Source organism: Spinacia oleracea, chromosome 3, assembly GCF_020520425.1.
Source record: "Spinacia oleracea cultivar Varoflay chromosome 3, BTI_SOV_V1, whole genome shotgun sequence".
Classification (NCBI taxonomy): domain Eukaryota; kingdom Viridiplantae; phylum Streptophyta; class Magnoliopsida; order Caryophyllales; family Amaranthaceae; genus Spinacia; species Spinacia oleracea.
In genome coordinates, this window is record NC_079489.1 from 117,458,811 (window position 1) to 117,472,890 (window position 14,080).

Consider the following 14,080-nt stretch of genomic DNA (forward strand, 5'->3'; position numbering starts at 1 on the left):
TCGAGATTAAAAACATAATTCAATACGAAGATTTATGACTCCAACGATTCAAAAACTACAGGTCAATGTAAAAGCAGGATAAACTTCATTCTCAAGTCTAGACAATTCCTTACCCGGTTACCCTATCATCACTTGATTAAAGAATCACACATCACCAATTCAAAAGGTACCACTACTGAATTCAAGGACTCCATACACAAATTCAATAACTCCCTAATAGAACAATACTCAATCATCAAGTAAATTCAACAATCTTTCAGCTTCAAATCGAAATATTAATCTTTTAACTCGACTCTTACACGATTTTACCAATAACAGTAAGAATTAAGAAACACAACTTAATCATTCAAAAGTACAAATACTGAATCCAAGAACACGCTACACAATTCAATAACCCCCCAATGGAACAATACTCAATCATCAAGTAAATTCAACAATCTTTTAGCTTAAAATCAAAATATTAAGTCTTGAACTCGACTCGTAAATGATTTCACAAAAAACAGTAAGAATTAGAAACACAGCTTAATACAAATACTAAATCCAAGAACTCCCCGATACAATAATACTCAATGATCAAGCAAGTTCAACAATCTTCCGAATTGAGAAACACAGCTTAATAATTAATTGACCAATTAAAAAATCATCTTTAAAACTTAAATTAGCATTCAGTCGTCACATCCTCCACCTTCATCGCCACCTTCCACCACCGCGCTTCCCTCCACCCTCAACTTCTCCTCCCCAAATACCCTTAAATTAGAATAGACTCGACTAACCTTTTATTGCTGCACTCAGTAATCACATTCTCCTTACAAATTATTTAACTCTATTATAAGCTATAAAGGAGAGAGAATTAGGGGGTTACAAATTTATTCTTCATTATTGTAGATGAATTTCCAAGGGTTGATTGCTGGAGAATTAGGGGGTTACCTCCAATTACGCCAATAGGGGATTAATTAATTAGGGGAGAGAGAATTAGGGGGTTACAAACTAATAAGGGGATTAATTGTAAATACTTTGTAATTGACGTAATTGGCAAATTTGTTCTTCATTACTTTGTAATTGGCGTATTTACTTTGTTTGAATTTAACAGAATTAATCTATATTACCCTTAGAATTAATCTCTATATTGAAGCGGAAGGAGGATTCAGATTTAAAGTAATACGGAGTATGCAATTGTGAAATGTGAGGGTAATTTAGTCTTTTAGACGGGGACACTAAATGTGGTGTTACTGATATGCCCCTCCCCTCTTCACTTGTATAATAGAGATATTTTCTCCATTTCTTTTTAATTGCAACACTTTACTTTTCACGTTTGTCAATGCACAATTGGGTAATTAATATCTTTCATCCGACAAGTAAAAAATTATATCAAATTGATCTAAGAAAATGTATATTAAGACGTATCAAGATTCAACGTTAACATGTTTTTCCTTAAGTATAAATCATAAAAAATAAATAAAGTAGAATATTTGAATAGTTCAAAAGTCAAAGTGTTGCAAGTAAAAAAAATGAATGAAGTAATAGATAATCCAACATCTACTTATCGCATAAAACCCCATGAAAAAATTAATACGGCTATTAAATTAAGACAGAGAGAATACGGGTTTCTAAATTAGCAGATAAGCTCTCAAAAAAGAAAAGGAAAAAAAGTGTTGAACATAACAGCAAGTGCTACACCCAGGTACAACAAGTGTTGGATGTACCCCCTCCAAAACAACGTCGTTTTGTGTTGTTCAACATTAACATTTATATACAAATTTCAAAAATGAACATTTACTGATTTGAAAATGATCATTTTCTTCTTTTTTTTTTGATGGGAAAAATCAGACTATGAATTAATGAAAGTTTCCGACAAGACAAAGGAATAAGCCTCAGAAGGGTGGCCTTCCATCCATACTCTCACTTCACTCAGATTAAGAGAAGATATATTGAGCAATAGAATGGGCCACTCTATTACAAATTATACTGACATAAGCAAAGGAGCAAAAGGAAAAATTACATCTCATAGAAATTATATCATTCACTACCACCTGTGTGCATGTTACTACTACAAAAATAGCCTAAGAAACCGGGAAAAACAAGGCAAAGAAACCTCATTTTATACAGTGCCTAGGTAGTAGGCCTCTTAGCAAAAGAGACCAGAGTTTTTTCCCGGTTTCTTTGAGATATCTAAGAAACTGATTTTGACAAAAAAGTGGTTTCTTAGATCCTATTCTGTGAATTTAAATAAAATAACAAGGGACCGAATTGATGAAATATTCGGTTTCTTTGACTGTAATGGGAAACCACTTCAATAAAAAGTGCGGTTCCTTTGATTTTTTTAAGAGACTGCATTTTAAGCATCTACGGTTTCTTTGATAGTGCAGTCTAAGAAACCAGATTTAATAAATATCTAGTTTCTTTGATTTTTTTAAAAATTTTAAATGGCTGCTACAACCAATAAATTATTGGCAGATATTATATTTACAAATTACATGGTACTTGTTATATTCCATCCAATATTCAAATTGGCTCAATGGTATAATAATAATCCATCAACTATCATAAAATTCTCCCAACCAACCAATTTACCAACTTCTTGTTCTACAAAGGAATTAATTAAATAAAACCACTGTAACATATCATTCTCCAAAATCCAATCACCAGTTCAAATCCAAAGTACTTCAAATGTATTAAATTGCTACAAGATTTCAAAAACATTTGTTAGAAAGTTTCAATATGCACTAGCTACAAATATCATTGATGATCGACGTCCAGAAGATGATTTTCTTCCCACGTATCCCCATCTGCGCCACATCCCTTTTTGCAAAACACTCTCCCTGCATAATACACAAACCAGAAACAAAATTATGGACTCATAACTAGTTTAGGCATAATTCATCATCAATAAACACTTGTACAATATTATTGCACTTATTAATCAATATTATACTGACCCAACTAAAAGAAAAAGATGCATCAAGTATTAGAGTACCAATTGCAAAATATTGGACCACCAAGAAACGACCTTGCTCATTATCAAGAAATTGAAGTCGCTTCACACATTTCTGCAGCTAAGACCGAGAAAAATTAATGTTTACTAAGCTCTTTGAAAGGGATATCAGATCTTCAGCTAATTCATCATTTCGAAATTGCTAGAGTAGAAGGAACAGGAAGCTAGTTGTAAGACATACCTAATTTTCGTTGTCGACGATGCAATCATCAGCACATGTTCCTCTATGGATACAAGAAAGCCTGTCAAAACATTAGAGATAACACCTCAGTTAAATAAGAAGACACCGTGTGTCCCAAGAAACTAAGTTACTTGAAACGAGCTACAAACCGACATCAAAAAGATGAACCTACTTCAACCGCTGGAAAAGGGATCACTAGAATTTAATAATTATGTGGAAACAATCGTATTTGTTCAAAAGATTAGAAAAATATGATATTTTTTCTTCTAAAAGAACCTACCAAGCCTTCCCACGTTTAATTAGAACACAAGCATGTAGTATATACCTCAGCGCTACATGATACTTCTGACAAAATTCACAAGTTCAGCCATAACACATCCATAATGCATAGAGCACCTTCAGTCATCAATAAAAGAGTTAATATTGACATAAAATAACCCAAAGCTCAAAAGAATTGGAGTAAACACAAAAGAGTTGACCCTATGTGTCGCCTTTTATTTTCAGGCGACTCCTTAGATGTAAATCTTCCTTACTTTCTATAAAATGCTTTTTTCTCCTCATAATATATATGTACTTGACCTCCCTGATGCAGCTTTTCTTGAACTCCCTGACAATACGTTTGATAAATGCACATTGAGCTCGATCTCCTGATCAAACATGTTTTTGTGTTTCATATATAGGTCTATAATTGGCGGTAATTATGTCGCGAGTTAAAGGTATGTTTACTTTCTTTTAGCTTTGTAGATAAACTAATGGTAAATTATTCCTGGTACTTCAAAAGAGGATGATAATGTTACTCGGTTCAACGTAAGCCAACTTGATCATGTACCCTGGATTTGAGCCTTTACCTGCTATGAACGGAACTTCGATTTTAGTTATATTTTCTTCCTGTTGTTACTCATCCATTCAACTAAAATACTTGCATCCCTTGCTGCTTTCTCTGTTGTTCTTGTCGTCCTGTATTTCAAGATACCAATTAATCTAATGAGTGTAGTTCTTATTAGTAAAATTTACTACTTTATTTGAGAAAATCAATAGAGAATCCTCATTAATCAGATATTAGGAGGAAAATATATTTTGTTTTCATGTTTGGAGACTTTCCTGCTCTTCAAATAGGGTTGACAAATCAAGGTCGCTAGACATTGCGATCAGTTGGAAAGCATTGACAAATCCTTGAGTTTCGGGGACAATTTCTTCTTCTAAACTTCCCTGAGAAAAATCCTTAGCAATTAGTTAGCATGTTCATATTTGAACCGTGTTTCTTGTATAGGTTTAGTCATTACCTTTTCAGGCCCAAAAACTGCTCGAACATCATCTGTGTCCTTGAAAGTAAATTCCTGCAGCAGGCTTATAATCTCTGAAACCACTCATCTTCAGCAATTTCGGCTACTGTAATTCACTGCAGAAAACAGAAGTTGGGGATAGTTAGATCAATCTGTTATTTTCAGTGATCATATACATATGAATTGAAATTCGCATACCTTTTTTGGAAAGGGGATTCAATAATATGCTAATAAGTTGCTTCTGATTTGGTGTAAACCAATATGGACATTTATACTCATCTCTCAATATCTATGCAGAGGAAACTTTGTCGAGTGAAGAGTTATTTTGTAAAAATTCAATTGATTGGGCCATTTGGGTCAATGAATGGTGGATAACCAGAACACAACTCAAATAAGATTACTCCACAAGCCCAGACATCTGCAACTGCTCCATCGTAAGTTATCTTATTCAGTTCCTGTCAATTAGACAATATTAGAGTTAGTTCTTTCATTTCAACAATGCCGGACCATTTTATCTTATCACATATCCGTTTGATTCAAAACAGTTTCCTCTTACCTCAGGTGCTACATAGCTTGGAGAACCACATGCTGTCGACAACAAACTTCCAAGTTGTAGGCATTAGTTCAGAAATTAGTAAGTGGAAATATAGAAAAGGTAGCTTATATCCTGAATGGTACTCCTTGACTGTTCTTGTTGCAAAACGTTCCTGTTGGAACTGAATCAAAATAGGCTCAGAAGAGGGTTGATGGAAGAGAATATGCAAAGTGAAAAATGTGGGTATCAACAGCCTTCTCAATGGTAGCATTCCTAAGACAAAGAATGGTATTTGAAAACTAATTTTAAGCAAACACATTGTTGTAAGCAAATGATGTTATAAACGCTACTGTAATGTAATGCAGTGATGCATCTGCAGTAGCGTACAAGAAAGAAAACATTGGTATTGCTTGGCCATTGAAAATCCATGGACAGGAAATGAAATTATTGTTAAAATGTCATGGAGAAGTTTTATTTATGCCATTTAATGTCGATTAGTTTAAATATTGGTTTAGAGAAATAATATCTCGTCATATGCATAAAGTTGGGCCTTTTTTTTGGTTAGCAATAAACTTAGACCTTCATGCACAAAAATAAAAAATTAAATACTTATTCTCCCTTACTACTGATATACTAATGAGTACAACTCAGTAATCGATAATGTAGCTTAGGGATTTATATTATCCTCATACATAAATGAAAGGTGCATAGCTTATTCATGTAAAAAGGGTTTCATTTCAATGCAATTAGTGTCGTCTTTTTTCATTTCGAAAAAATAATTGAGCATACTTGATGCTGAGGAGTGAGGACTATGTTTTGATGTAGAAAAAAAATACAGTTTGTGGTATTGTACTACTGTTGTTCCCTTGCAAAATGTTCTTTATGATTCCCTCTATTTAAGTCTTGTTTTCTTATCCAACCTTCCTTTTGACGGATTTTAAATTATTCTTCCCCTGCTATTAGTTTGATTTCACGAAAATATTATCTAGAATTTGCATATCAAAAAATGACCAATGTGCCATAATAGTAAAATAATACTGTCTTACTAAATGATTTCCACTGCATGAGTCCCTCACTTTCTAAACTTTTGAGTTCTATGCAATGTACATTTTTTACGAACGCATTTGATTAAGACATGGTCACTGCCCCTTATATTGTAAATGGCTGATACTCTGATTAACCCATGCACACTGCCCATATCTTGTAAATGACTGATACTATGTACTCGTATATTTTATCGCTCTTGCTCTCTCTTGATATTCATAATTGGTCAATACTTAAATTGAGATGTAAATAGACACCATATACATTAGCAATGCCTAACTTTTATATGCAGAGAAAGCAGATGAAGAGGAAGGCCAAATCTTAAAATACACTTCAAAACCCATACCAAAAAACTAACATTGTTATAGGTACCATAACTTTCTTAATTATCACTAAACCACATGTCGCAAGAAAATCAATTTGGCCTATAAGAAAAATTTAACAAGGATTTCAACTAAAATGTGCGATTTCCATTCTTACACCATTTTTAATCAATGATTTACTACTTCAGAACCCTCAAAAAAAAATTTGCTACTCCAAATAATTCAAAACTATCTTACTCAAAAGATTGTAAGTTTAACCTAAATTTCATATAAATAAATATTATTGTTCCGGCAGGATTTGGGAACGGTTGGAGATGTCTTGCTGGTCGAGTGCTGCTGTTATCCTGATGATATCCTGCGCAGATAACAAAGATGAACTAGCCTCGAGGGTGATTCGAGGATCCCCCCTCCGATGCTAAAGTCAGGTATGATGAGTGATAAGTATTTTGGTTTTAGTGGAAATGATTGTGTTTGCGTACCTTTTGTCATAAATGAAGCCCATATATATAGGCGCGGGTCGGGCGTACGGACAAATGGGTCCTACCCGATTGATAGCGACCCGTTGACCTCTTGGTTTGGTCACGTGCCTCCTCCCTACCGGCTTGTAAGAGATGTTGGTAGGGAATAATAACTGCCGTTAAGGATTATTTGCTTTTATCCTTAACAGCTTGGCGATGCTACCAGCCAGCTGGTAGCATACCCGTACAACTAGCCCCCTCAGAGTGAGCATATCTGTCTTGACTGATGTGCTTGCTCTGAAAATAGTGCTCTCCCTACAACTAGCCCCCAAGACTGCGCGCTTTCCGCGAAATGTTGGTGTGTTTATGTGTTAAGTGCTGATTAGCTTCCTCGTAGTGAATACCACCTGTAATTTCGCTGAAACTAAGCAGATAGGGTGTCCTGCTTCCTCTTACCGATATGCTCCTTTGGGGATGTTTGGACGCTGACTAGTCCCCTTGAGATTTTGGATGCTGACTAGCCCCCTTGAGAGTTTGGATGCTGACTAGCCCCCTTGAGATTTTGGATGCTGACTAGCCCCCTTGAGATTTTGGATGCTGACTAGCCCCCTTGAGATTTTGGAATTTTTTAGGAAGTATTTTGAATTTGTACCGCTTAAATTTATTCCACGTGTGATGCATCTGCGTGCTATGCGACGCGTGTCGCTTTATCATTTTATTTCAATGGCTGAGATTTGCTCTGTCCTTTCAACTGCCTTTAACTGTCAAATCGCCCGTTTTCCTCGATTTTTGACTATTTAACTTTCTTTTCTTAAAACGTCAAAACACTTTCGCTCTTTTCTTCAAACTTTTCTCTCTCCTTCTCAAATCTTCTCCTTTGTTCCTGCGAGTTATTTTTTCGGCGCTGTTTCTGTTGCTGACTGTGGTGCTTGCGGAAGTGTTGTACCTCGATTCTGGGCTGCTAAATTTCCGTTGTGCGAGAAGGTATAGTCTTTTTTGTTTTTGTTTCTTCCTTCGTATAGGTTTATATTTGGGTGTAATGTCGAGTGAGCGAGATAGTGATAATGTGTTGAGTGGGGCTGGGTATGACGATGCTGACCCTGCGTCTACCTCTGAGGATGTCAATTTTGAGGATGATGACAAACCGTCTACCTCTGATTATTTTGAGCCGTCTTACGAGGATGCTGCAAAGGAATTACAGGCTCATATGCGCAAACAGGTACGAGCCGACATTCGTCATGATTTGAATTTAGTAGATAACTGCGAAACAATCCCTGCAGTGGATGCTCCCTCTATTTCCCTTGAGTACGAACTTCGATCATGGACGCAATTTATGGACCCTGCCGGTAAAGGATATGGTGACTATGGCACTAATTTTGGCAATGTTGTTGTGTCTTTTAACCAGGATGCCGTCAGGGGTGCCCATCTAGAGGACGTGGCTGGTGGGAGCCGTCAGATGGATGAAGGGGAGGTTAGCAGTCGTGCTAACGATGTTGCGGGGTCCGATAACTCCGCCGGTAGTGGTGGGGGAGAGGATGAGGATATAGGGGATTCAATTTTGGAGTCTGATGATGATATTGGCCAGTTGTGGGATGATGGTGAAGACGTGACCTCTCTGTGTGAGCAGGTTTTGAGAGAAGGGGATCTGGATGTGGAACCAGATTCCGATACGGAGGAGATGAGCTACAGGGTTGAGAGTCCTCCTCCTGCTGGTAGTGCCGTTTACAAAGCTAAAATAATCAAATCTTTCCGTGATAGGGCTATCAAAGACGACCATCCGCGCTGGGCCAAAGAGTATTTGAAACTGCCCAAAGGGTACCGTCTCGTGATTCCTGCTGAGGGGAGTGTGATTTTGGATTGTCCTCCTGATCATATCGGCGTGTATGCCCATCATCTAGATTTCGGCCTCCGATTTCCTCTTCATCCTTTTATAGAGAAGGTATTCCGGGCTTGGAACGTATGTTTGGCGCAGGTAACGCCTCAGGTAGTGAGGAATGTTGTGGCTTTTACCTGGCTGCTGTCTTTTAAACAATGGCCCCAAACCATTAACCTGTTTAGGCGGCTGATTTGGTTGAAAAAGTACAAGAAGAAGTCTGGATGGTGGTCTTTTTATACCAAGGCAAGCAAAATGACAGTCAACCCCAAGCTGTCTGGCTGTAAAGATTGGGAAAAGAAGTTCTACTGGTTGAGAGTGCCTTCTGATTTCCCCATTCGGACTCGCTTTCATCTCCCCCGTCCTCATATGAACCATTATCCCATTCGGGAGTTGGGTTTCAGGGAGAAAAGGGCCCATCAGTTTGTGTCCTGTTTGCATGTTGACACCGGTTTGCAGAAGTCTGTGACCGTTCCTAAGTACTGGTTGCCTCCTGCTAAGTATATTTTGGGAAATGGGCCGCTGTCTGCAGTTGGCTTGTGCCACACCCATACTCTTGGTATGGTCGTGGGGCTGATAGCTATATCCCCCTCTTATATTGTTTAAGTATGCTTTTCTTGTTTTGTACGCATTTGTTGTTTGTCTGTGTTTAAATCTTTTGTTTGTTTTTTCTTACCAGGTCTGCATACTCTCAACTTTGCTATTCTCGGTTTGGGCAAAGACGGTCGTCCTACTACCAACAACCCTCCCAATCCGAAAGGCGTGTTTTCTACTCTGTCGACCTACGCAACCCAAGCCAACAAAAAGCGTGGTTCGACTCGGGAGGAGGTTGTGAGTGAGTCTCCTGCTAAGAAGACAAAAAGATTAAGCTCCATACCAGCTCCCAAACCACTTTCCATCCGTGCACCCACTGGAGTTGTTTTCAAAACGACTCATACTGCTCCCGACAACCCTGCTCCAAAACCTGTCTTCAAAACCGTTCATACTGCTCCTGATATGGCCGGTGGTTTTAAAAGTTTGGATTGCGGTCGTGGTGCTGCCCTTACTGGCAGGCTTCCTCGTGATCGTAACCAACCCTTCATTCGGGTGAATCGGTCTCGAGTGGACGGTACTACACAGCCTGCCCCTGACAAGTCTCAGCAGAAGTCTCCTGAGAAGGGTTTTGAATCAGCTGCCGATGCGAACGTCGCAGGCCAAGGGGGTGATGCTGTTGAGAATGTTGAGCCGATAGCCCAACCAGACTTGATGGTTGTGGATCTTATGACTCCAACCCGCCAGAATCAGGAGCAAGAGGTTAATGATACTGATGTTGCTGGTATGGGCCAGAAGACTCCTCCTCTCATGCCTCCTACTCTTCATACCTCTTCTGGGTATGTTCGCCCTAGCCAGAGTGCTGGTACCAGCTCTGGTCTGAACATGGGTGTCTTCGTCCGTCCTGGAGAGTGGATTGAGAAGACTCCGATTTGCTTAACTCCCAGGAAGATGAAGTACTTTGAGGTTCCTCCTGGTGAGCCTGACGAATCCTGGAACCCTAAAATCGATCTTCTTCGCGGTGAGTCGATACTCACCGATGACTGCAAAGGAGGTGGTTGCATGGGTTGGAGGGCTTTGAAGGATCTGGCTACTCCTCGCGACAATCCTGCTGCTGAGATTGACGCGCCGGCTGCCCAACATATGAATGACTTGCTCAAGGTATGAAATCGGTGCTACTTTTATGGTATGCTTTTTGTATATATATATATATATATATATATATATATATATATATATATTTGTTCAAGGTATGCAATCGGTGTTGTTTTTTGACGATTTGTCTTTTGTAGGCCTGCAACTCTGCAGTGGAGCTTGTGAAGCTGTACCTCTGCTACCAGGAGCAGAATGAAGACCTTCAGAAAAGGCAGGCTGAGCTGGAGAAGCAGGTGAATGACGCCAAGCAAGATCTGGACCAAAAAACTTCTGAGCTGAAAAGGGTGAAGCAACGCAACCAAGAGTTGGAGAATGTTGCGAACAAACTGGAGGCAGAGGAGACCAAAAACAAAGAGCTGTCTGAGAAGTTGCTGGAGGCGGATGAGAAGGCCAAAGCTGCTTACAAGACCGGTGCTCGGGATGGTGCCTTGCGATTTTCTCGGTTCCAGACCTATAGTAAGCGTATCACGGATAGTCATAACGGTGGCTGGTTTGCTGCCCACCGTTGTGGCGTTCATGGTATTGGCCTTACCAAGGAGGACTGTGAGGATATTGAGTATGCTTTCCTGGTGGAGGAAAAGCACAGGGTACCAACCGGTTGGGAGTCACAGATCATTCCGGAGGAGATCATTCAGAATGCTGATCCCTTGACTCTCCCTCCCATTGAGCTGAAGGAAGAAGACTACCTGGATCCTGCCCTGCTGTCTTCCAGTACCAACCAGACGGATCATCAACAAGTTTGAAGGTGCGGGCAGTCATCACCGGTATCATCCTGTGGTTCATCTGGCGTTGCTGCTTTTAAAGATTAGTTTATTTTTTTAGACGCACTTTTGGTATCAGCTGTTTGTGGCACTTTTTGCCCTGGGATATTTTATGCTTGTTTTTGTAAACTTTACCTTGTGCCATTTTTGATCAGCTAACAAATGTTAGTTTTGGTGTTGGCTGTCGAATTTGCTTTATTCAGATGGTGTTGCTCTTATGCTTATGATATTGTGTTGTTTGTTTTATTTTTCTATTTTATGCTTGCCCTCATTTATGCAATTGTGCTGTTTGAATCTGGTACTTTACCCCGAGTCAGCAAGCTGATAGTAGCCTTGCTGACTTACTTTAAGGGTTTGATTCGTATCACCCCGAGTCAGCAAGCTGATAGTAGCCTTGCTGACCTACTTTAAGGGTTTGAATCACGATTTTTGATTATACATTACCCCGAGTCAGCAAGCTGATAGTAGCCTTGCTGACCTACTTTAAGGGTTTGATTCGTATCACCCCGAGTCAGCAAGCTGATAGTAGCCTTGCTGACCTACTTTAAGGGTTTGAATCACGATTTTTGATTATACATTACCCCGAGTCAGCAAGCTGATAGTAGCCTTGCTGACCTACTTTAAGGGTTTGATTCGTATCACCCCGAGTCAGCAAGCTGATAGTAGCCTTGCTGACTTACTTTAAGGGTTTGAATCACGATTTTTGATTATACATTACCCCGAGTCAGCAAGCTGATAGTAGCCTTGCTGACCTACTTTAAGGGTTTGATTCGTATCACCCCGAGTCAGCAAGCTGATAGTAGCCTTGCTGACCTACTTTAAGGGTTTGAATCACGATTTTTGATTATACATTACCCCGAGTCAGCAAGCTGATAGTAGCCTTGCTGACCTACTTTAAGGGTTTGATTCTTCTGCTTTGAATTCCTCGACTTTCTTTCATTTCATGGACCATAACAGGCCTGGCTCAATCGGCCTTTTTGGGTTAGTGACTACACATAAAACTTTCTAAGGACGCTGGCGTTCCATGAATTTTTTAGCGCTGTTCCACCCATATCCATCAGCCTAAAAGCTCCTGGTACGATTTCTTCCCATATCTGATAAGGCCCCTCCCAGTTTGGGGTTAACTTCCCTTGGACCTTTGCCTTGCCTGTAGCTGCAGTTCTGCGGAGCACCAGGTCTCCTACTTCAAGCTGTCTGTGTTTTACTCTTTTGTTGTAGGCATTACTTATGCGCTGCTTGTAAGCCGCCGATCTGATTTCTGCTCTGAGTCTGATCTCTGGTAGGAGATCCAGCTCCTGCTTTAACAGTTTACCGTTCTTGTTTTCTTCATAATGCTGGATCCTGAATGTAGGTAACCCTACTTCTGCTGGTATCACTGCTTCTGATCCGAAACATAGACGGAATGGGCTCTCTCCCGTTGCTTCCTTAACGGTGGTTCTATTTCCCCAAAGTATCTCTGGAACAATATCGGCCCAACCAGCCTTATAGTCGTCTAGCTTCTTTCTCATTGCTGCCAGTATCTGCTTATTGGCAGCTTCTGCCTGTCCATTGCTTTGGGGATGACAAACAGAAGAGTAGGCAAACTTGACCTTGTACATACTCAAGAAACTTTGAACTGGCGAGCAATCAAACTGTACCCCATGGTCCATCACGATTGCCATCGGTAATCCGAACCTGGTGATTATATTTTTCCATATGAAATTTTTGACCTGATTTGCAGTTATCTTTGCCACCGGTTCTGCTTCTATCCATTTGGTGAAATAATCGACTGCCACTATCAGAAATTTTCTTCCACCGGATGCCGTTGTGAATGGTCCCAGAATGTCCATTCCCCACTGGGCGAACGGTATTGGATTTAGGATTGGCATGAGATCGTTTGCAGGACGATTTATGACTGCTGAAAAAACTTGACATTTTTCACATTTCTTGACGTACTCCTGTGCGTCTGTTAGCATTGTCGGCCAGTAGTATCCTTGCCTTTGGCATTTCAGTGCAAGGGTTTTTCCTCCCTGATGATTTCCACACACTCCTTCATGTATTTCTTCTATCAGTCGTGCCGATTCGTATGCTGATATGCATCGTAACAGAGGCAAGCTAAAACCCCGTTTGTAGAGTTGGCCTCTGATGATTACAAACCAGCATGAGTTTCTAATCAACCTTCTTGCTTCCGTTTTTTCTGCAGGCAGGGTTCCATCTCTCTTGTATGCCCACAAGGTGTCATACCATTCAGGTTGGCTCGTGATTACCATGACCTCTTTTCCCAATACTTCAGTGCTCCTTCGATGCATGACTTCCATCATTACTGATTTTACCAGAGCACTTGAGCTGGCCAGTTTTGACAGGGAGTCTGCCAACATGTTCTCTGATCGGGGTACTAATTTTATTTCGAAGCTTTCCAACTGTGCCACTGACTGTTTAAGCTTTTCGGCGTATCGTTTCATGGATTCTTCCTTCGTTTCATATTCTCCTGAGAACTGGTTTGCTACCAGCTGTGAGTCGGTTGTGAGCCTGAGCCTACGAGCACCAGCTGCCGTGCAGATCTGTATGCCAGCGATTGCGGCCTCGTATTCTGCCTCGTTGTTTGATGCCTGGAAAGAGAACTTAATAGCATACTCGAACTGGTCTCCTTCTGGTGAGGTAACTATTACCCCTGCTCCTGACCCTGATTTGGTGACCGAGCCGTCTACTGCTACTTCCCATATTCCTTCCTTTATTTCCTCCTCCTGGTATGATGCTTCGACTATGAAGTCAGACAGTGCTTGGGCTTTTATAGCCCATCTGGGCCGATATTCCATGTGAAACTCTGATAGTTCAATCGCCCATTTTAGGAGTCTACCTGATGTGTCCATTTTTTGCATTGCTTTTTCCAGTGGGTAGTTTGTGAGGACTTGGATCCCGTGTGCATCAAAGTAAGGTCTCAGCTTTCTGGCTGCAATCAATACTG

The 14,080-nt window shown here is 40.1% G+C and overlaps 1 protein-coding gene across 1 annotated transcript; it reads left to right on the forward strand.

Moving 5' to 3' along the window:
* Positions 1-9,685: 9,685 nt before the first annotated feature.
* On the forward strand, positions 9,686-11,290 carry LOC130470019 (uncharacterized). The gene is made up of 2 exons (XM_056839572.1): positions 9,686-10,381; positions 10,513-11,290. Exons 1-2 carry the CDS (start codon positions 9,686-9,688, stop codon positions 11,116-11,118), a joined length of 1,302 nt encoding a protein of 433 aa, XP_056695550.1. The 3' UTR covers positions 11,119-11,290.
* Positions 11,291-14,080: the final 2,790 nt, after the last annotated feature.